Source organism: Mastigoproctus giganteus, chromosome 3, assembly GCF_048544385.1.
Source record: "Mastigoproctus giganteus isolate SK-2022 chromosome 3, ASM4854438v1, whole genome shotgun sequence".
NCBI classification, from domain to species: Eukaryota; Metazoa; Arthropoda; class Arachnida; order Uropygi; family Thelyphonidae; genus Mastigoproctus; species Mastigoproctus giganteus.
The window spans coordinates 123,934,373-123,956,978 of record NC_143577.1 but is presented as its reverse complement, the minus strand read 5'-3'; the positions used below and the strand labels follow the sequence as shown (position 1 = coordinate 123,956,978).

General features: G+C 37.1%; 1 protein-coding gene across 1 annotated transcript in view; it reads right to left on the bottom strand.

Moving 5' to 3' along the window:
* LOC150088255 (intermembrane lipid transfer protein VPS13A-like) overlaps positions 1 to 22,606 on the bottom strand; it is a 3,009,916-nt gene that overhangs the window by 382,546 nt on the left and 2,604,764 nt on the right. The window contains exon 70 of the mRNA XM_090370087.1: positions 5,803 to 5,939. Coding sequence (XP_090226213.1) covers positions 5,803 to 5,939 — 137 coding nt within the window. The remainder of the gene's footprint in view (positions 1 to 5,802; positions 5,940 to 22,606) is intronic.

Sequence of the window (22,606 nt, the reverse complement as noted above, 5' to 3'; positions counted from 1 at the left end):
TAATTGCGTTAATTTGAATTTTAATTGTTTTGAATTGATTTTGAATTGTGTTAAATTGATTATTTAATTATTTATATTTTACTTTAATTATTTAATTATTAATATTTTACTTTAATGTACCGGTAAGTTGTCGATTTTTTCGTTTTTTCTGTTTTAATTTCTGGAGGGTATCATACGGAAGTGTTCCACGTACTATATTGAGGTATACTCCTCTTATTAATTTACTAATATTATTATCAACGTAGAACATATTGAGTATTACAGCTCTGATTCATACTATCTAATGTAGGTAGAAAACAAAAGCTGTAGATTTGGATACAAGCTGATTTAAATATGCTACATTTTTATGATCAGCCTTTGTGCATTTATTGGAAAAAAAACAAGTATACATAAAATATGAAATTCTGGTGTAGCATTCAGAATAATCGATTTTATCTCCACAAGAAAAATTTGACTAACATGATCTGAGCAAAACACTGGAATCAGATGATTTAAAACAGTAATCCAACCAACGAAAAGAAGAAGAAAAAATCATGCAGCTTGTCCCATTTCATATTCCCATAATATCAAAGACACCAGACTGAGAATAATTGTGATAGAGAAACTCCATTGGAGAAAAGCCCATCAGCAAATTGTGACTTGAGGTGCCTAGAGGAACATTAAAATTGATGGAGTACTTTAAAGGCCTGCTGGTGAGAAAAGGATCAAGATTGTTGGGTTTGCAGTTATGAATGCCTGGTGATCTGGTAGTATTTGCATTAGTAGTGGGAATGATGCAAGGAAGCAAGTGCACACAGCATCATGGGAAAAAAAATTCCACCTCATTTTATATACCAGATGGAAGCTTGTTCCAACAATCAAAATCACTCTCTGGCTGAAAGCATATTTTCACACAGCTATTCCACAACTATCCTTTTTTTCAATTTATGTCCTCATTCTGTGTTGGCCAAGCAAGAGATGCTATTTACATTTAAGTTACTCACTCCATTTAAGGCCTTAAGCACTTCACTGAAGTCTTCTTGCATCTAGTTTCCAGATTCTGCAATTTGCAGAACTTATTTAGCATTAGTAAAGGCACATGATGGAAGAAAGAAAGCTTATATAGCATCAGCCAAAAAAAACAAAAAACAAAACCCCTTATTTCACCCATCCACTCGATCCAAATGTTTATCAAATTCTGCCTTGAATCTATTTAAGCTATCAGCTTCTACAACAACAGATAGAAGTTTGTTCCAGCAATCAACCACCTGCTGGCTAAAGGCAAACTTCCACATGTCTATCCTACAACTGTCTTTCCTCAATTTAAATTTATGCCTTCTCAGACAAGAGGAAGAAACCCATCAGCATTGAGCATGCTCAAACCAGTCAAGACTTTATAAACCTCAATCAGATCACCTCGCAGGTGTCTAGTCTCCAGACACTGTAATTTGCAAAACTTAAGCCTTTCTTCGTAACAGCAACCCTTTGTTCCATTCACTAATCTTGTTGCCCTTCTCGGTACTCATTCCAACAGCTCTACATCCTTGTTATAATGAGAAGGGTATAGAGGTGTGGCCTGACCATTGCCACACCTCTAAACATAGGTGTGGCCTGACCATTGCCTTATACAAGGGGATAATAACCTCCTTATCCCTGCTAGAAAAATTCCTGTATATCATTGACAAGACACCTTCAGCTGCTCAGAAAACTTCTACCTGCCTGCACAATTACCCCCAGGTTCTTTTAATTCTCTACCACTGTCAGTGTAGTACCACAGAGTTGATACATTACTCTGGGGTTAATGCTTCCCATATGTAGTACTTTACATTTGTCAATGTTAAACTTCATTTGCCACCTCTCAGCTCATCTGCTCAACTTTTCTAGCTCCTGTTGCAGCAGCATACTGTAAGTAGTGTCCTTAACAACCCTGCCAACCTTCGTATCATCTGCAAACTTGGACATTAAGCCTGAGATACCATCATCAATATCATTTATAAATACAGAAAACAACAATAGACCCAACACTGAACCTGAGGGACTCCACTAATAACATTATTCCTCGATGAGCAGTGTCCATTGATTACCACTCTCTGTCTTCTCCCACTCAACCATCCCTTTATCCATAGCAGCAATTTGCTTTCAATGCCACACTGCTCCAATTTGTGCAGAAGTCTTCCATGTGCAACAGTATCAAAGGCCTTAACTCATGTCTTAATTCATGTCTGCCAATCTAATTGGCAGACATGATTTCCCCTTAACAAACCCATGCTGTGTCCGAGCTATAAATGAAGTCTTGTCTAGATGATCCTGCAATGCTTCTTTAACCAGTGCCTCCATTAATTTTCCTGGAACAGAAGTTAAACTAACAGGTCTGTAATTACCTGTGTCTCCCTTTGATTCTCCTTTGTGGATTGGTGTCACATTTGCACATCTCCAGTCCATGGGTACTTCCCCTGAGTCCAGGGAAGCTCTCGTAATTATGGCTAAGGGTTTGCTTACTTCCTTTGCTGCCTCCTTTAATATAACTGGATAGATTCCATCGACCCCAGGTGCTTTTCTTATGTTTATTTTCAACAATTTCTCCTCCACTTACTCTCAGTTATTAAAAGATTATCTAGCTTACTATTTGCAGAACTTATAAGTCTTATTTGGCAAAAGTATCTTTCTGTGTTCCCTGACTTTTCTTGTTGCTCTTCTCTATATCCATTCCAACATAATTTAATTCCAAAAATAAGACTTCCAGATGACCTGTATGGAGTAAATCTGCCATTGACTTTTACAATGGGACAATCACCTCACTGTTTTTTCAGATATATAAATGTTATCTTCCTGTATACCATTCATAAACCCCCATGAGCTGTTAACACTAGCAGCCCATTGCACTGCTCACAGAACTTTATGTCAGATGATATAAATTAGCCCTAAGTGTCTGAGTGAGGTACTATTCAACCGGTATGTTATTTTGGGATAACTGCTTCCCGTAAGCAATTTTTGCATATTTCAATGTGAACACTTAATTGGCACTTTTCAGCCCATCTGGCTAATTTTTCTAGATCTTTTTTCAGTATCATTTCTTGATTTCTGTCATTAACCATCCTGCCAACCTTTGTATCATCTGCAAACTTTGATGTGACTTCTTCAATATGGTTAATAAAAATTGAAAACAACAAAGAACCCACACTAAACCCTGAGTGATTCCACTAATGGCTTAACCATTTCTTTATCCATATCATTAATCCTGCACCTAATACCACAACTGCTCCAACATGTATAGCAGTCTTCCATGTGAACAGGTCAAAGGCTTTTGCTGAAATCTAAGTATAAGATGCTAAAATTATTTTTTCATCCAATTAGATTTCCTTTGTTACTACATCATAGCAGCCAATCAGACTGGAAAGACAAGATTTTGTCTTCACAAATTTGTGCTGTGATTTCTGTGCAACTGCATTCCTGTCAAGATGATCTTCAATTGCTTCTTCGATTACTGACTGCATTATTTTTCCCTGGAACAGAAGTCAAGCATACAATCAATAATTACTCACTTCTTCCTTTGATTCCCTTTATGAACAGGAGAGACATTTGCCCATATCCAATCTATAGGTACTTCTCCTGAATTCAAGGATGCTCTCATAATTAATGATTATGGCTAAATTATGGCTTACCTGTTTTGCTGCTTCTTTTTATATAATTGAGTAGGTGCCACTTCCAGGTGCCATATTTACTTTTAACTTTTCCTTTTCTCTCAGTTCTCAAAAAATCATTTGTTCCCAATTATAAGTTGGTATTTTTCTGGTATGCCCATTCCTAAATGCTTCTTTGTGCATGAAGTTTGCAGACTAGTTTGTACTTGCTTTGTGTTTCTGTGTCTCCTGATAATTTATAATCATCCCATGTATTTTTCTTCCCTATCACTAGTCTCATCAGTTCACATGTCCATTTAGGTCCAAACCTTGAACAATATCACTTAGTTGCAATGAAAAGCTTGGTTGCTTCTACAATGGTTTCCTTGAATTTTTTCCCTTTAGAATTTGCAGTTGGTAACGTAATCAGTTGATACTACTGAAAAGAATTTAAAAACTCACTAAGGCATTTAGGTCCAAACCTTGAACAATATCACTTAGTTGCAATGAAAAGCTTGGTTGCTTCTACAATGGTTTCCTTGAATTTTTTCCCTTTAGAATTTGCAGTTGGTAACGTAATCAGTTGATACTACTGAAAAGAATTTAAAAACTCACTAAGGCCACTGTAGTCACCTTTATGAAAGCAAATTTCCTTCTCCTTCCCTTGACAGCAGTTACATCTTTAAATAAATCCTATATCAATACACTGATCATTGCCATTGAGTGGTTCATTTATCTGCAGACTCTTAATGCAAGAAGTGTCACTACTGATAATCAGATCAAGAGTATTTCTTTTACTTGTTGATTCTCTAACATGCTGGTGCAGGAAGCAAAATATCCAATAAATCCATAAATATACTGCCACTGTGAGAGTGACCAGCTCACACATTCCAGTCAATAACTGGAAAGGTAAAATCCCCATTATAAGACATTCTGATTTTTTGGACCACTCTCTGTGTCTGTATAGCCCTTTATTATACTTGTCACAATTATTTGTTCCATACATTCCTTACATTCACTTGTTTTTGTTTTTTTAGTGCTTATATCTCACCAAACTGACTCAATTACACTGTCTACCCATGTCAACGAGGTGCACTGTCTTAAAGTCTATGTGCTTCTTAAGCAAGAGCAAAACTCCTTCCCTTCTGTTCTGCCTGTTCTTTTTCTAAAAACTCCTTCTTCCCCTCCTGTTCTGCCTGTCCTTTTTCTAAATGATGTATTCTCCATATTCGAATTCCACATCCCCTATATCTGAGAGACACCATGTTTCTGTTATGTTTCCCTAAAATATCCACATTCAATGACCAATACTTCAAATTCCTGAAGTTTATTTACTATATTCCTAGCATTAGCATATATGTGTACCTGTTCTTGTTCCTAATAACCCTAACATATTCCATGTAATTGCTTGTCCCATGAGTACAGGACCACCGGAAGGTGTGATCTAGTATACCTTGTTTTCCTGGCTGATGTGTATTCCAATAGAACAGCCTGCATGAAGGTTAATAATTAGTAGACGTTAATAATTAGTAATAGCAGAAACAGCATTTTTACCAGCTTGGTCAGTGAAATTAGAAAATTGAAGACAGCTGCAGTTTTGAACATTAAAATCACTTGAACGTTTGGAAGCATAGACTGGAGAAAGTCACGTTTCAATGAATCGAAATTAAAAGAGTTCAGAATAACTATTGGAGTTGTGAAAATGACAGAGGCAACAGATGAATTTGACAGAATAGTGTAGAGACATTTTAAGTCATAAGAGATCAAAAAGAGATTTCAAATAGGAAGCGTCTGACAAGGAATATCATAGCAGGCATATGTATTAGTGCTACTTTTTGAGAATATGGAATTACAGATTGAATGGAACAATTTAGCTGGGTAGTGGATGAGGTAACTAAAAACTGGGATTCTGTCAGAAAAAAGATTTGAGGTTTGGCAGACTGTAAATGGAATGGACATCACTGAAATCGGAATTTAGAAAAAAATATACTTTTGAAATGATGAAGTTTTTATTATTACTGTTATTTAATTATCATTAAATTTATTTAAAATAATTTATTAATATTATTTACAATTATTTTTTTCATGAATTCTTTAAAAAAAGTTCACATACACAAAACTTTTGGATATCTAGTGTTCAGAAAACTAATTCACAAATGAACAATATGTATCAATATCAAACAGGGAAAAAAAAGCCACTCACCTTAATTCAACATCTTTAACCTCACTTAATGTAGCTCCAATTGAATTCAAAAAGAATTCTAAAACATCACTCTGGAGGGACCACGGATCAGGTGTACTCTTATGTACAGTTCCTCTGGGACTAAAGCTGAAATGCAACTTGGTAGGAAAAGCAAACAAATAAGAAACAATATCATATTATTGAAAAATAAATTTATTTCTGAAATACAAGTGCAACCATTATTTTTTGCAAAAAAAAAAATAAAATAAATAAATAAATAAATAATTATATAATATGAGGGTGGCTTCTGTCTAACACATTGAGGTGCAGATAGGATGTGTACAAAGTGACTTGATATTGCTGGCAATTTTTGTTCAGCATAGTTTCTGTTTTTCATGGTAATGTTGGCAGCAGCAAGCAAGTTGCTGTTGTCACATTACCATGATGAATCAAGGATTCTATGGGCCGATTTAATATTCATAATGTGTACCTTATCCTTCATTCCATTAGGTGGTACAAATTATTATTGGTGCTCTGTCAGATGTTCGAAAGACAGTAGTCATAAAAACAAGTCCCAACTGCAGGGATAGGGATAATATGGCATTATCTCTCAGGCTGAGCTTCCACAATGTTGTGACAGTCACAGATACAAGATAAGGATACATAATGTCTAGAAAAAAAAGACTCCTCATCTGTCTAGGTCATGACATTTGCTTCACACAGCTTTGGAACAGTTATCCAGGACACCATAGCAGAAGGCAGTATTGACAGCATAACTTTGCAACCAGAAAATCCAAGTTCAATAATGTCTCCAACTCCTAAAGACCAACAACTTGATGGAAATGAGCACAGATAGGAAGTGATGATGTTGATCCTCTGTTTTTACTATACATTATTTGCTTTCTGGTGTGTAATGCTGTAACTTAGTTCTGTTCCATGGTGATGTGAATGAGAAATCTACCATGTTCTCTCTCATGTTGCAACAGGAGGCTGGAAATATGGATATGTTACTTGTGTCATAGAGCTGACTGTTTACTGTGTAAAATTGATTTGGTGCTAATGTTTTGTGAAGATAACATGTCACATAAAAATCCTGTGATTACCTAGTAAAAGAATATTAAAAAGTGACAATATTTATCATCCTTCACACCTGTTCCTACTAAGAAACAGATTCATTCAACATTTGCATCTGTCCTGGTATGTTTAGCATCAGTCATACACTTGCAATGATGAAATAGTGTCCTCCTGGAATATCCACTCAAGATATAATAATCTCAATCTCACTGATTTATTTTTACTTGGGAAATTGACAATTATGCACTGCTATACAAACTTGGATCCATCTACAGCAGCCACTGTAATTTACTCTATAAATTAAATCATATAACAAATGCACACCTGTAGAGATGCATTTGTCATACCACTGTTTAGAGTTAGTTACACCACATCAGAAAGACTGATGTGTGATGTTTCTGATGGTACATTTTACTGTCATTTGAATTGACAACATAGTCTTTTGTCCTGGTTAAATATGAACCATCACCAATATATATTTTTGGGTAAGTATATATGTATATACTATATACATTGATATAAATAGAGGCATATCGGTTATTTACTATAGTAGGAGTGGTCTCTCGGAAAGTAAAGATATTTAAATTTCCTGTTTGAACAAGTTTCCCTTACTGATGGTCATAATCATTTCAGCATCTTCCTAGCATCTCTTGCATAGTATTCTTACAAATATGTAACCTGTTAACATGTTTTGTTTTTGTATAATTAACTTTAAAATTCTGCTTATGGTCTAACAGACTGCATTGTATGATTTATGTAATTTTTTTTATTTATAATAATTAATGTGCAATTAATTTTTTAATTTGAAAGTAATTTTGTTTTTTCATATTACATTTTACTTTAGATATCTGTTTCTTTGATTATTTTACAAAGTAGTAATATTTAGTCATTTGAGTTTCAGTAAAACTCAAATCCAAATGTTTAATTTTTAACATTTTCTATAAAATCAAATAAAAAAAAAATTAAGTTTTCTATTGTACTAAATCTATTCCAATGGATGGCTGGGATCGAGGCTGCACTGTGTGGCTGTGTATTTCTGAAGCTCTTCATAGCAGGTCAATTTTTGAAATAATTTTGAGGTTTTTCTTCGATTTAATATACTAAACTGTAGTCATCATATATTTTGAATTCCTACAGTCATGTAGGTTAGTTTATTTTTGTATTCAGATAAGTATTTGGAAAGCTCCAGCTTAAGCCTTTTTTAACAATATTTTGGCAGGAACTTTGTAACTTTTGTTCAGCAGCTTACATTCAACTTCTCCTAGTGGTTGAAATTTTGTCAACAGTTTAATTTCCATAATACTTTGTTAATTTAAATTCTGTAGTATACTGTTATATACTATAGTAGGAGTGTAAGCTTAAATTTTGCAAATTATTTGGAAAGCTACAGTTTAATGTTCGTATAGCCTTTGTTATCGATATTTTGGTGGGAACTTTTTAACTTTCAAGGTTTCAAGCATTCAAGGAACTAATCTTGGAAGCTACCAGGCTTTACATACCAACCAAGAAATATTGTTCAAGGTTCAGGCCTAAATGGTTGTCAGATGAACTAATGAGACATATGGCAGAGAAGAAAAATGCATGGGATACATACAAATTAATGGGTGACGTGGAAGCCTATGATAGATATAAGTTGGTCTGTAACCAAGTCACAAAGGAGATTAGGCAGGCAAAGGCAGATTATGAGAAATCCTTGGCAAAGGATGCAAAGAAAAACAGAAAAGAGTTCTTTACCTATTTAAACTCAAGAAGGAAAGGGATGAATCAGATTGGTCCACTGGATGTTGATGGTTCAACAGTTGAGGCTCCAGCTCAGGTGGCTAACAATCTAAACGAGTATTTTGCATCTACATTCACACATGAGGAGTTATTCAGGAAGGGGAATGTCGTAGGTGAAGTAAACATTGGCAGTGAGCTAGATGATTTTCTAATAACTGAGAGGAAAGTGGAGGAGAAATTGTTGAGGATAAACATAAAAAAGGCACCCGGGGTGGATGGGATCTATCCAGTTATATTAAAGGAGGCAGCAAAGGAAGTAAGCAAACCCCTAGCCATAATTATGAGAGCTTCTTTGGACTCAGGGGAGGTACCCATGGACTGGAGATGTGCAAATGTAACCCCAATTCGCAAAGGAGGATCAAAGGCTGACACAAGTAATTATAGACCTGTTAGTTTAACTTCGGTTCCAGGAAAATTAATGGAGGCACTGGTTAAAGAAGCACTGCAGGATCATCTGGACAAGAATTCAGTTATAGCTCAGACACAGCATGGGTTTGTTAAGGGCAGGTCTTGTCTGACCAATTTGATTGGATACTATGATGTAGTTACAAAAGAACTGGATGCAGGGAATAACTTTGATATTATATATTTGGATCTTAGAAAGGCTTTTGATACTGTTGCGCATGGAAGACTGCTGCACAAATTGGAGAAGTGTGGCATTCGAGGCAAATTGCTGCTATGGATAAAGGGATGGTTGAGTGGCAGAAGACAGAGAGTGGTAATCAATGGACACTGCTCAACGTGGACTAATGTTATTAGTGGAGTTCCTCAGGGTTCAGTGTTGGGTCCATTGTTGTTTTCTGTATTTATAAATGATATTGATGATGGTGTATCAGGCTTAATGTCCAAGTTTGCAGACGATACAAAGGTTGGCAGGGTTGTTAAGGACACTACTGATACTATGCTGCTGCAACAGGATCTGGAAAGGTTGAGCAGATGGGCTGAGAGGTGGCAAATGAAGTTTAACATTGACAAATGTAAAGTACTACATATGGGAAACAGTAACCCCAGATCAACGTATCAACTCTGTGGTACTACGCTGACAGTGGTAGAGAATGAAAAGGACCTGGGGGTAATTGTGCAGGCAGATATGAAGTTCTCTGAGCAGTGCAGACGAGCTGCAAGGGTAGCTCATGGTGTCTTGTCAATGATATACAGGAATTTTTCTAGCAGGGACAGGGATGTGATTATTCCCTTGTATAAGGCATTGGTCAGGCCACACCTTGAGTACTGTATACAGGTCTGGAGGCCTCATTTCAAGAAGGATGTAGAGCTGATGGAACGAGTACAGAGAAGGGCAACAAGATTAGTGAATGGAACAAAGGGTTGCTCTTACGAAGAAAGGCTTAAGTTTTGCAAATTACAGAGCCTGGAGACTAGGCATCGCCGAGGTGATCTGATAGAGGTGTACAAGGCTTTGAATGGCTTGAGCATGCTCAATGCCGATGGGATTCTTCCTCTTGCTCAGAATAATCACCTGAGAGGGCATAAATTCAAATTGAGGAAGGACGGATATCGGATAGATGTGCGGAAATTCGCCTTTAGCCAGCGGGCAGTTGGTTTGTGGAATAGACTTCCATCGCTTGTTGTTGAAGTTGATAGCCTAAACAAATTTAAGGCTCAGCTGGACAGGTATTTCGAACGAATTGAGGGGTGAAATGGGAGTAGTGGTTGTTTTTTTTTTTTTTTTTTTGGCTGATGCTGAATAAGCTTGCTTTCTTGCATCATATGCCTCTACTAATGCTAATGCTAACTTTTATTCAGTAGCTTATATTTAAATTCACTAGTAGTTAAAATTTTGTCAATAGTTTAATTTCTGTAATGTTTTGTTAATTTAAATTCTGTAATATACGAGGTGTCTCAAAAATATTGGTACAAATGTTCAGGGGACATGGTAACATCTAAAGGAATGTGAATCACATAGGAACCCATAATTGGAAATGTCACGGGAAAGTAGTAGCAGAGGCACAAGACAGTAATTAGTGGCAAACATTTATTTGACATAATATTAACAATGGAGTACGAGATGGATGCATTTCATGATGTTATAACAGATGCTCAAAGGTTCCACCACGAGACGCGATGCATGCATGACATGGACGCAGCATGGATTGGTAGACACGGTCGAACACACCTGGAGTTTCTTTGACAGTAGCAGCAGCACAGCCGAGTCTCGCCACAAGATCCATTTCCATCTCCACAGGCGATTCATACACGATAGATTTAAGCCCCCCCCCCACAGAAAGAAATCAAGGCTCTATAAATTAGGTGAGTGTGGGGGCCAGGCAATGGGTCCACCACGGCCCATCCATCAACGCCAAAAACGCCTGTTCAAATGGTCATGAACACACCTTCCATAATGGGCAGGCACCCCGTCATGTTGTAACCAAATGTTGCGTCTCACATTTGCTGGAACATTGTCAAGTAACCCTGGTAGAACTTGTTCAAGAAAGATCCGATATTTAGCGGAGTTCATGTGGGATGGTAACAGGTATGGGCCGACTAAGCAGTCACCGACCATACCTGCCCACACATTTATTGCGAAGCGATGTTGTGCCGCATGGGGGCGCACACTGTGTGGGTTGTCGTGAGCCCACACATGAGCATTGTGCTGATTGAATAAGTTTTCCCAAGTGAAATAAGCCTCATCCACGAACAAAACATAGGCTGGAAACTTCAGATCTTGAACACTTTCTTGGAGAAACCACTGCGCAAAAGCCACACATGCAGGATGATCTTGGGGATCAGTAACTGAACCCTTTGGAGATGAAAGGGGTGTAAGGAATCGTCGTGCCAGACACACTGTAAACTGCGAGACACTCCTAAGGCAGAGGCAAGGGCACGTGTGCTGGTAGTAGGATTATTCTGGGCAGCATTCAACACACTTTCTTCCATGGCAGGAGTTCATGTCCAATGTGGTCTGCCCGCACTATTCCTGTTACCTCTAAATAACCCATAATCGTACAAATTTTGATGCACACTTGCAAACAAATGGTGGTCCAGTACATGTCTGTCTGGGAAGCGTTCTCCATAAATTCGTTGAGTAGCTTGTCTATTACCCTCTGCTAATCCATACACTAGATGCATGTCTGCCAGCTAACAGTTCGTATATCGATGCATGCTCTTCATGCGGCGACTACTGCTTGAATGAGTAAACCAGAAAATTTCCCTCTCGCGAACTGATGAACAGCGCCATGTACCGATTTACGGTGACGTTTCTGGTTATGGGTTCCTATGTGATTCACATTCCTACCTCCCCTAAACCTTTGTACCAACATTTTTGAGACACCTTGTATATTGTAAATTTAAATTTTGTAATCTTTCTAAAGTTCACATTTTACGTAAATTATGGTTGCTACAAGATCCACTTATAAGACAAAGTCTAAGGACATTGTGACTCAGATGAAAATGCCTCCACTTATTTCCAGTGTGAATCATGTGTTTGTCATTTGTGGCATGTATTTTAAGGTTGGTGCAGAACACAAACCTAGTTCAACTGATAATACTTTTCTTTGCACCCAATGTAAGAAGTGTACCAATCTCAAATTAAAACTTGGTGCATTATAAGAAGAATTTGAGTCACTGAAAAAACAAGTGCTTGCCCTAGAAACAAAACTAACTGGGAACTCACCCAGGACTGAAGTATCTCATGAACAGCCAAGTGTTTGATGCACTCGTGATTCAAGTCCCAGAAAAGAATAGTCAAGTGCATACTGTTTTGCTTGAAGATGATCTAGTTTTATTGGTTGGGAGATCTATTGTCAAGGAAAAGAGCGTTTTTTGAAATATAGCAGAAATATAGCATGAAGCAGAACCAGGGCGTATTAGTGGGAGCAACAACTGATGATGTTACCAATAGATTGCTAGATTTTAAAGTGGGGAGGTGAAGAGAGCATTATTATTTGTGTGGGGACTAAAGATATTACACAAATATAACTTGAACATTTATTCGATAAATACAGGGCCATGCTTAAAAAATTCTGCAAGTTAAGTCAGAGTGTGTATGTGCCTGCAATTCTGCCAAGAATTAGTAGCATTAGCAGAGGCATACGATGCAAGAAAGTGAGCTTATGCAGCATCAACAAAAAAAAAAAAGACATGATAGGAGGAATTATATGCTGAAAGCTTTTGTGGATTAACACAAGGTTGGGGAAATCTGCAAGACTCTGGGGAAGGGGTTAGTAATCAAAGGTAGAAAGTACTGTACCTATTTTGTAGAGATGGTATTCATTTGAACAAAGGTGGTTCTTTACTTATGTAAACTCTAGAAGGAAAGGAATGAATCAGATTGAACCACTTAACATAGATGGGTTGACTATCGATGGTCTTGCTCAGGTAGCTGATAAACTGAATGAGTATTTTGCATCTAAATTCACACATGAGGAGTTATTCAATGAGGGGAGTGCCAGAAGTTTATCAAATGCTAACAGGAAGCTAAGAGTTTTGAAATAACTGAGAGAAAAGTGGAGGAGAAATTGTTGAAGTTAAAAATTAAGGAAGGCACCTGGGGTGGACGAGATCTATCCAGTTATATTAAAGGAGGCAGCAAAGAAGGTAAGCAAACCCTTAGCCATAATTCAGAGAGCTTCTTTGGACTCAGGGGAGGTCCCCATGGACTGCAAATGTATCACCAATTCACAAAGGGGGTTCAAAAGGTGACACAAGTAACTACAGACCTGTTAATTTAACTTGTGTTCCAGGAAAAATAATGGAATCACTGGTTAAAGAACCATTGCAGGATCATCTAGACAAGACTGCAGTAATAGTTAAGACACAGCATGGGTTTGTTAAAGGGAGGTTTGTCTGACCAATTTGATTGGCTATTATAATGTGGTCATGAAGGAACCGAATGCCAAAAATAATTTTGATATCATATACTTGGATTTCAGGAATGCTTTTGATACTGTTGAACATGAAAGACAGCTGTACAAATTGGAGAGATATGGCATTAATGGCAAGTTGCTACAATGGATAAAGGGATGGTTGAGTGGGAGACGACAGAGAGTCGTAATCAATGGACACTGATCTTCATGGACAAATGTTATTAGTGGAGTTCCCTAGGATTCGGTGTTGGGCGTATTGTTGCTTTGTATAAATATAAATTTGATATAAATTTGATATAAGCCCATTTGATATAAATTCTTCAATATCTATGATATTGAAGAATTTATATCAAATGGGCTGAGAAGTGGAAACTGAAGTTTAACATTGACAAATGCAAAGTGCTGCATATGGGTAGCAATAACCAAAGAGAAATGTACCAACTGTGTGGTACTACACTCATGGAAGTAGAAAGTGAAAAAGACCTGGGGGTGATAGTGCAGTCAAATATGAAATTCGCTGAGCATTCCAGAGGGGCTGTCAGGGCAGGTAATGGAGTCTTGTCAATGATATATAGGAATTTTGCTAGCAGGGCCAGGGAAGTGATTATCCCGTTGTACATGGAAATGGTGAGGCCACACCTAGAGTACTGTGTATAGGTCTCAAGGCCTCTGTTTAGGATGTAGAGTTGCTAGAACAAGTACAAAGAAGGGCAACAAGATTGGTGAGGGAACAAAGGGATGCTTTAAGTTCTGCAAATTGCAGTGCCTGGAGAGTAGGCGCCTGCGAGGTGATCTCACTGAGGTGTATAAGGCCTTGAATGGGTTGAGCAAGCTGAATGCTGATGGGATTCTTGCTATTGCTAATGCTAATGGTGCAAGGATTTTTGCAAGTATCATTGAGGATTCCTTAAGGGTTCAGGGAAATTGATCTTGTGGGGGGGAAAAGAATAATATAGATCAGCATTTATCTGATGATATGGGTCAAAGAGATGTTTGCATACACCTCAAGAATTCTTGTTTGTTGTTGCAACGGCCGATGTTAGCAAGATATTCTGAGGATAGCAGCATTTTAAATGAGCAGAAAGATAAAGCTAATGAAACATGTCTAAAGTTTAAAACATGCCTGAGTTCTCAATAAAATGGCTGAATTTGGAATCCTGGTTAGGAAAACTAATGCAGATATAATAGGGCTAACAGAAATGTAGTGCCATTCAGATATTGGGGATGATGAGTTCGACTACAGTATGTATAATGTATTTAGGAAAGATAGGGAAGACAGAAGGGGGAGATAGGGTCATGGTTCTTATAAAAATCAGCCTGAGCATGAAAAGAGCTTCTGCTGAGTCTGAAGTTACATCTGCTAGCATAGAATCTGTGTGATGTGAGTTATATAGAAGTAAAGGTATAAAAGTATAATGAGAGTGGGAGTAATCTACAGACCAAAAGATTGGGAAGAGTAAATGATTCTCTACATGCAGATGGAATGGGAAAGCAAGCACAAATGTATGACTTCAATCTATCCCAGACTGATTGGAACTATTATTATTAGCTACATGGTGCAAGGAAGCCTGAGGCTTATTCTGACCAGCAAACAAAATTCCCCGAGTTACCCTGAGAGAGAGAGAGAGAGAGAGAGAGAGAGAGAGAGAGAGAGAGAGAGAGAGAGAGAGAGAGAGAGAGAGAGAGAGCAAGAGTCAGAAACAGAAGGGAATCACCAAGAAAGAGAAGAATGATGATATCCAGCTCAGGACCCTGGGTGTGCCAAGCCCATACTCACCAGATGTGAGCCCCTGGGGTTATAAGTGGGAGGCAGTGAGAGGTTATTTCGGGCGTTTTGTTTCCAATCACTCAGTGTTTGAGTTTTTGTTTGTGACTATTTCAAAGTGAAATACTGTGTCATTTTGCTTTTTAATTTTAATATTGCTGCCCTTTTGTTTTAATAATGGCTTCTACAGGAAAAATAAACCACAATGTGTTGTCAATAGAAGACAAGATAACAATTATTAATAGACTGGGAAAGGGCAAAACCGGTGTATTTCTTGCTAAGATTTTTAACGTTGGTAAAGCAACCATATCTGACATAAAGAGCAGAAAAAAATGAAATTTCGAAGTTTAATTTAAAGTTAGACAATGAACATGGCTCTAAAAAAAAGAAATACTATGAAATAAGCTACTGATGAGAAATTAAAAGGCACTGTTTATTTATGATTTCTAAAAAACGAGAAGTCAAGACAAACCTATTTCTGGAACTTCGTTATGTGACAAAGCATTACAATTAAATCGAAATTTTAAAAGCCCATCTGAATTTAAAGCCAGTACAGGATGTCTGAAAATTTTCAAATTTCACCACGGTATAAGGGAGCTTGAAATTCAAGAAGCAAAAGCTTTTAAAGAGTCTTTTCTGAAATTGGCGAAGGAAGGTTTTCCAAGGATGATGTTTACAATGCAGGTGAAATTGGTCATCTTAATTGGAAGTCATTCCCTCACAAATCACTTGCATCACGATGCGAGTGGCTGCTCCTCTTTTCAAATCTAACAAACAGCATGTTACAGTTATGGTGTGTGCAAATGCATGTGGACAGCATGTTTTTCCATTGTTGGTAATTGGAAAATTCAAGAATCCAAGATGCTTTAAAGGTTGTAAAGTGGCTACTATATAAAGGACAGAAAAATGCTTGGATGAATTCCAATGTTTTTTGGATTGGTTTAGGCAATGTTTTTTTGGATTGGTTTATTCCAAGTGTGAAGAGGCATTCAGAAAATGAGGGCAAAGCTGGTAAAGTTTTGATTATTATTGATAATTCACCATCCCACCCTCCTCTTGAAAAAATGAATTCAATTGACGAGAACTTCAATATCAGGTTTTTACTGCCAAAACAAGTGTTACAGCCCTGCTGCAGCCAATGGATCAATATAGAAAAACTAAAAAAGATGTACAAAAAACAAGTCTTGCATCACTTGCTGCTACCAGAGGGAGATGAAGGCAGCATAGTAGAGTTTTCAAAGAAGCTCAACATTAAGGATTGTTGCTACATGTTAGCAGATGCTGGAACATGTCAGAGAAAAATCTGAAAAAGGCATGGCACAAACTTTGGGATACTGCTGAAAAGACGGTCAGACGTACAAGATTTCAATGAACACGTAGGTGAAATTGTAACTTTATTTCAAGGGATTCCTGGGTTTTCCAGTGTGGGCAAGTGATGCAGAGACATGGTTAAACAATGATGCTGATGATCTTGGTTATCCATATTTTAACTGAAGAAGAAATTGTTGCATTGGCCCAGGATGAAGAATGTGCCGACTTTAACCAAGGCCATTCTGATGACGAAGAATAAGAGGGAGGAGGCCCGCTCATGCAGAGGCCTTCACTGGCTAGAAATTGCAACAGCATGGTGTGAACAATTGTCTGAATGCAGTCTGAATGAAAGAGGATGAGAGACCTCGCCACGAAAAAAAAAGACAATTAGCACGGTTCAAAGAAAAATTCAAGATTATATATTTTAAAAAAATAAACCTTCCCAAGATTCATTATACTCTTATTTGTGTGCAATTACTTGTGTTTTTTTTATTTATTTCTGTTTATGTAAAAAAAACACAGTGTGATTTATAGTTGAAACCATGTAAAACAATTAGGTAAGTTCAAAATAAATGTAATATATATTATATACATTGTTTCTTCAAAACGTTTTGGTTATTATTTACAAACCATTTCCTAAATCAATTATTTTTTGTAATACTTCATATTTCAAAAAACAGTAACAATAACTTTGCATACAATTTAACTCTAGGCCTAATTACACTGTTTTGTATAAACCAGGTATTCTCATGTATGTTTAATTATCCGAACTGTTTGAACCAATCCTGGTCCCAATTAGTTTGGATAATCAACATTCTACTGTATTACATTAGGGTCACCAGGTAAGTTATTACATATACCCACGTGATTGGGTCTGTAAATTGCGATTTACCTCTAGTCGACTAACTCAGCTACAAAGTGAAAAAGGCCCATAAAAGTTCCTTGTGTCAACGATGAGATTTGAACCTGGGCCTTTTCCACTCAGTGTGGGGAGGACGGTGACGATGCCACTATGCTACTTGTGCAGACTGAAGGTGGTGCATGTGGGAATAAATATTTTGTTCATAAAATTTTTGAATACATGCAATATCTTAATTCAGCTAAGCCAACGTTTCATGATCGGTGGGGAAAGTACTGCGCATACTGTGAGCACATTCGGGTAGAGTTAAAAAGAAAAAAAGGAGCCAACTTTGGTCACTGGTAATGAAGATTTTATGACAGCAACTATATCAAACTATATTCGGAAAGAAGATTGCAATTTTTATTTAAAGATAATGACGAAAATTAATGGGGTCTAATTCTATTTTGTAAGAGTTATTTTAATTTTTGTTCTTGTTTTAATGAATTATTTGAATTAATATTTGTTTTTTTTGTAGAATTTGTATTGTTTGAATGTTTCAATAAATTAATGAGAATATTAAAAATTGTTTATTTATTCAACATCCAAAGGTGGTGCTTGCACCACTTTGCACAATGCTACCGGTGCCCATGGACACCTTGTATAATATATATAATTATAATGATAATAAAATTATTGCTTGTAATAATTATATAGATAAGAAAACCCAGCCCGGTATATAGGCAAAATTTGCTTAATGCCATACTTTTCCAAAAAAAAAAACCAGAGGCTCACATCTCGTGAGTATGGGCTTGGCACACCTAGGGTCCTGCACTGAATATCATCATTCTTCTCTTTCTTGGTGATTCCTTTCTACCTTTGACACTCTCTCTCTCTCTCAGGGTAACTCAGGAATTTTTGTTTTTTAGCTGGTGCAGCATAAGCCTCGGGCTTCCTTGCACCATATAGCAAATAATAATAATAATTTGTACAACAGTCTTTTATGTGCAACAGTATCAAAAGCTTTCCTGAAATCCAAGTATATGATATCAAAATTATTTTTTGCATCCTGTTCCTTTGTGATCACATCGTAGTATCCAATAAAATTGGTCAAGAAAGATTTCCCTTTAACAAACTCATGCTGTGTCTGAACTATAACTGCAATGTTGTCTAGATGATCCTGAATTGCATCTTTAACCAGTGACTCCATTATTTTCCCCAGAACAGAAGTTAAACTAACAGGTCTGTAATTAGTATGTCACCCTTTGATCCCCCCTTTGTCAATTGGGAATACATTTGCACATCTCCAGTCTTTGGGGACCTCCCCTGAATCCAAGGATGCTCTTATAATTATGGCTAACAAGTGGGAGGGGCTCTCATGAATTGATCACTGATTCACATCACCCTTTGAAATGATCAGTCGGAACTAGTACTGTATGCTAAAGACTAACCACACTTTTACTTCACATGTTTTTTGAAAGACAGCCTAGGACAAATCTTATATATATCTGGAGCTATCTGTCAGGAAATTTGAAATGTTCAATATTCATCCAATGCTCAAATGATTTAGCCTTAGTTTTTAAAAGATTTCCATCTATGGAAATACACATCATAATTAGCCATTCCACGAGTATCTTTTTCAAGTTCTGGATACTTCCCCAATCCTGCTCTGATCCTGCTTGGTGAAAGCATCACTTCTCCATACTTGCAATATTTTTTCCAGAATGGTGAACTGTGTACCCTTGGCAATATCAAACACTGTTTAGCGATATTTGCCTTAGAACATACACCATTATCTACAGCTTGTAAACTCTTAATTTTTTTCTGCAATTCACATAGCTACCAACTTTGTAGGCTCCACATTAGTAAACCAATGGTCTCTATATACTGTCTAATGAGCATGGAAAATTGCAAAGTGATTTTTCATGGTAAGCCTTCAAAGCTCAACATTCTTTCATTTTGAAATGTGAATATTCTAATAAAAAAATAAAAACAAGTTAGAATGGTGAAAAATTTTGTAGCATTAAAAAAAACTTCTTTGTCTTTCAAGGTTATTATAAGAATGTAAAATATAATTGGGTTTAAGGAAAATCACCCGAACAGGTCATTATAACATACTCGAATGTTAAAAGGAGGTATAAAAATGCCCTACACTGTATTAGAATTACTACTTTATTTGTATCACTGTATTTTAACAATTACATTAAAGTCACAGCTATCATTGTAAGCATAATTTAGCAGTTTCACAAAGAGCTATCAGAAACATACTTTTCCAATAGGCACACATTGGCCACATTTAAGGATTGTTTCACGACAAAACTTGGAAACGACTGAATTACGTTTAAGGGCAAGCTGCTGCTATGGATAAAGGGATGGTTGACTAGGAGAAGACAGAAAGTGGTAATCGATGGACACTGCACTTTGTGGACTAATGTTGCAGCATTTGGTGTTGGAACAATTGTTGTTTTCTATATTAATCAGTGATATTGATGAAGGTATATAAGGTTTAATGCCCATGTTTGCAGATAATGCAAAGGTTTGCAGGGTTGTTTATGACAGTAAAAACAGTATGCTACTGCAACAGGATCTAGAAAAGTTAGGCAGATGGACTGAGAAGTGACAACTGAAGTTTACATTGATAAACGCAAAGTACTCCATATGAGTAGCAGTAACTAATGTTATTAGTGGAGTCCCTCAGGGTTTGGTGCTGGGCCCATTGTTGTTTTGTGTATTTATTTTGTATATAAACATACCAACTGTGTGGTACTACATTCAGGGAGGTGGAGAATGAAAAAGACCTGGGGGTAATTGTGCAGTCACATATGAAGTTCTCTGAGCAGTGCAGATGGGCTGCCAGAGCAGGTCATGGAGTTTTGTCAATGATATATAGGAATTTTGCTAGCAGAGACAAGGAGGTGATTATCCCTTTGTATACAGGTGTGGAGGCCTCATTTTAGGAAAGATGTAGAGTTGCTAGAACAACTACAGAGAAGGGCAATGAGATTGGTGAGAGGAACAAAGGGGTGTGCTTACGAAGAAAGGCTTAAGTTCTGCAAGTTGTACATCTGGAGACGAAACCTGAGAGGTGATCTGATTGAGGTTTATAAGGTCTTGAATGGTTTGAGCAGGCTCAATGCTGACGGGATACTTCCGCTTGCTCCGATTAAGAACCTGAGGGGACATAGTTTCAAATTGAGGAAAGACAGTTGTAGAATAGATGTGCAGAAGTTTGCCTTTAGCCAGCAGATAGTTGCTGGAACAGACTTCCATCATTGTTGTTGTTGTTGCTATGCACATTTCACGACACAAGGGCAACTATGGCCAATATGTGTCTGCCAGAGTCACAATGTTCATTTTATTGATTTATGGATATATCAGTGTATTTATTATTCCAAGATGTTTAATATATATAAAGAGCTAACTTAGGTTTGCTTTGTCATCAAGTATATGAAAGAGAGTTAGAGCAGCTTTCAAGTTTGCTAATGATTGGAAGGATGGACAATCAATAAGTATGTGCTATACTGTAAGATTCATCTGATAGACAGACAGAGCAGAGAGGGGGGGATCTTCTCTTAGAAGTAAATGTTTGTGATTGAGGAAAGTATGCCCAATGCACAGTCTTGTCAATATAACTTCCTCCTGTCTATTTTTATGTGAGCTCGAATGCCATGAACATAGATCTTTTTTTTTTTTTCTGCGGAGTTTATTGCATGGTTAGTCCCTCCAAAGTTGTTTCCAAATGGAAGTATATTTGGTATGAAATACATCCCTATAATCTGTAAATGGTACAAACTGAAAGTTATCTTGTATATTAAGATCTGGATTTTTTGGGGCATGATTATTTCCTGGGATTTCAACATGGCTGGGAATCCAACAGATAGATTCCTTGGTGAAGCACCAAGGAATTTGAGGAATATTTGCTATTTTTTAGAGCTGCTACTGCACTAAAGGAGTCAGTATAGATAAGAGCAGGTAGAAGTTGGTGTTCGGTAATATCATCCAGTGCTGGTTTAATAGCATATAATTCTGCTGTGAAAATACTGCAAACAATGAGGCAAGGAGACAGATATAGTATATTCTGTAAAACTACTGTGGCACCTATCGAGTTGTTCGATTTTGATCCATCGTGTAAATCCGATGACTGTTTCTATTTTCAAAACTGTACAGTGAGTGGAGCTTTTGTATAACAATTGGAGAGATCTCTTTTTTATTCCTGTTTGTAAGATGTGATATGGACAAAGGCACAGTCAGCATTCAAGGTGGTTCTGAGTTTATATCTATGTGCTAAAAATGTATTTCCCAAACTCGAACTGTGTCTGAGACACAGTCCTACTGGTTTATTTTCATTTGGCTTGCAATCATAATTACTCATTCATAGTGGATCATGAATAATGGACCAATCTGGATGTAATGGTTGACTATATATTTTTGCTGCATACATGCACAATAGATAATCTCGTCGAAGGTGAAGCTGTAAATTGGTGAAGTTCAAAATGCTCCTAGAGTTATACGGAGGGCATTATGGTGAATGGTATCTAGGCAATGTAACATACTCCTTCTTGCTGAAGCATATACAGGAGATCCATAATCCAAACGAGATCTAATCAAAGTTTTATATAATTGTAGTAATGTATACCTGTCGGCTCCCCAGGCCATTGAAGATACTGTGCACAAGAGTGCACAGTATCTTCAATGGTTTTGAGAGGCAACTAGTTCGAAGTCTTATTATATATTCATGAAAGTTTTCTATCTAATGTTAAGCCTCAGAAGGAGAAATTTTGAACAACAGATACGGCAATTTTATTTAAGTATAAGACCGGTTCAGGATGAAGACCACGAATTTTACAGAAGTGTATAATAGCTGATTTTTTCTCAGATATTCTATATCCATTATTTTTAGTCCATGCTTCTATTTTGCTTATGGATAATTGGAGCTGTCGTTCAATCGTATACATGTTTTGTGATTGAAATGAAATGGAAAGATCATCGGCGTACATATATATTTCCAGTGAAGGTGGTATAACCTTTGTGATATTGTTCACCCGCAGCGCAAACAGGTTTGCACTTAATACTGAGCCCTGGGGGGCCCCTTCCTGTTGTATATATATTGTAGATAAACAGCCTTTATATCATACTTTGGCGCCTCCGTAGCCAGGTGGGCAGGAGCAACAGTGCGTAGCACATGCTTCTTGATTAAATTGGGGTTCGAGCCCGTGACCACCAAATATGGAGGAT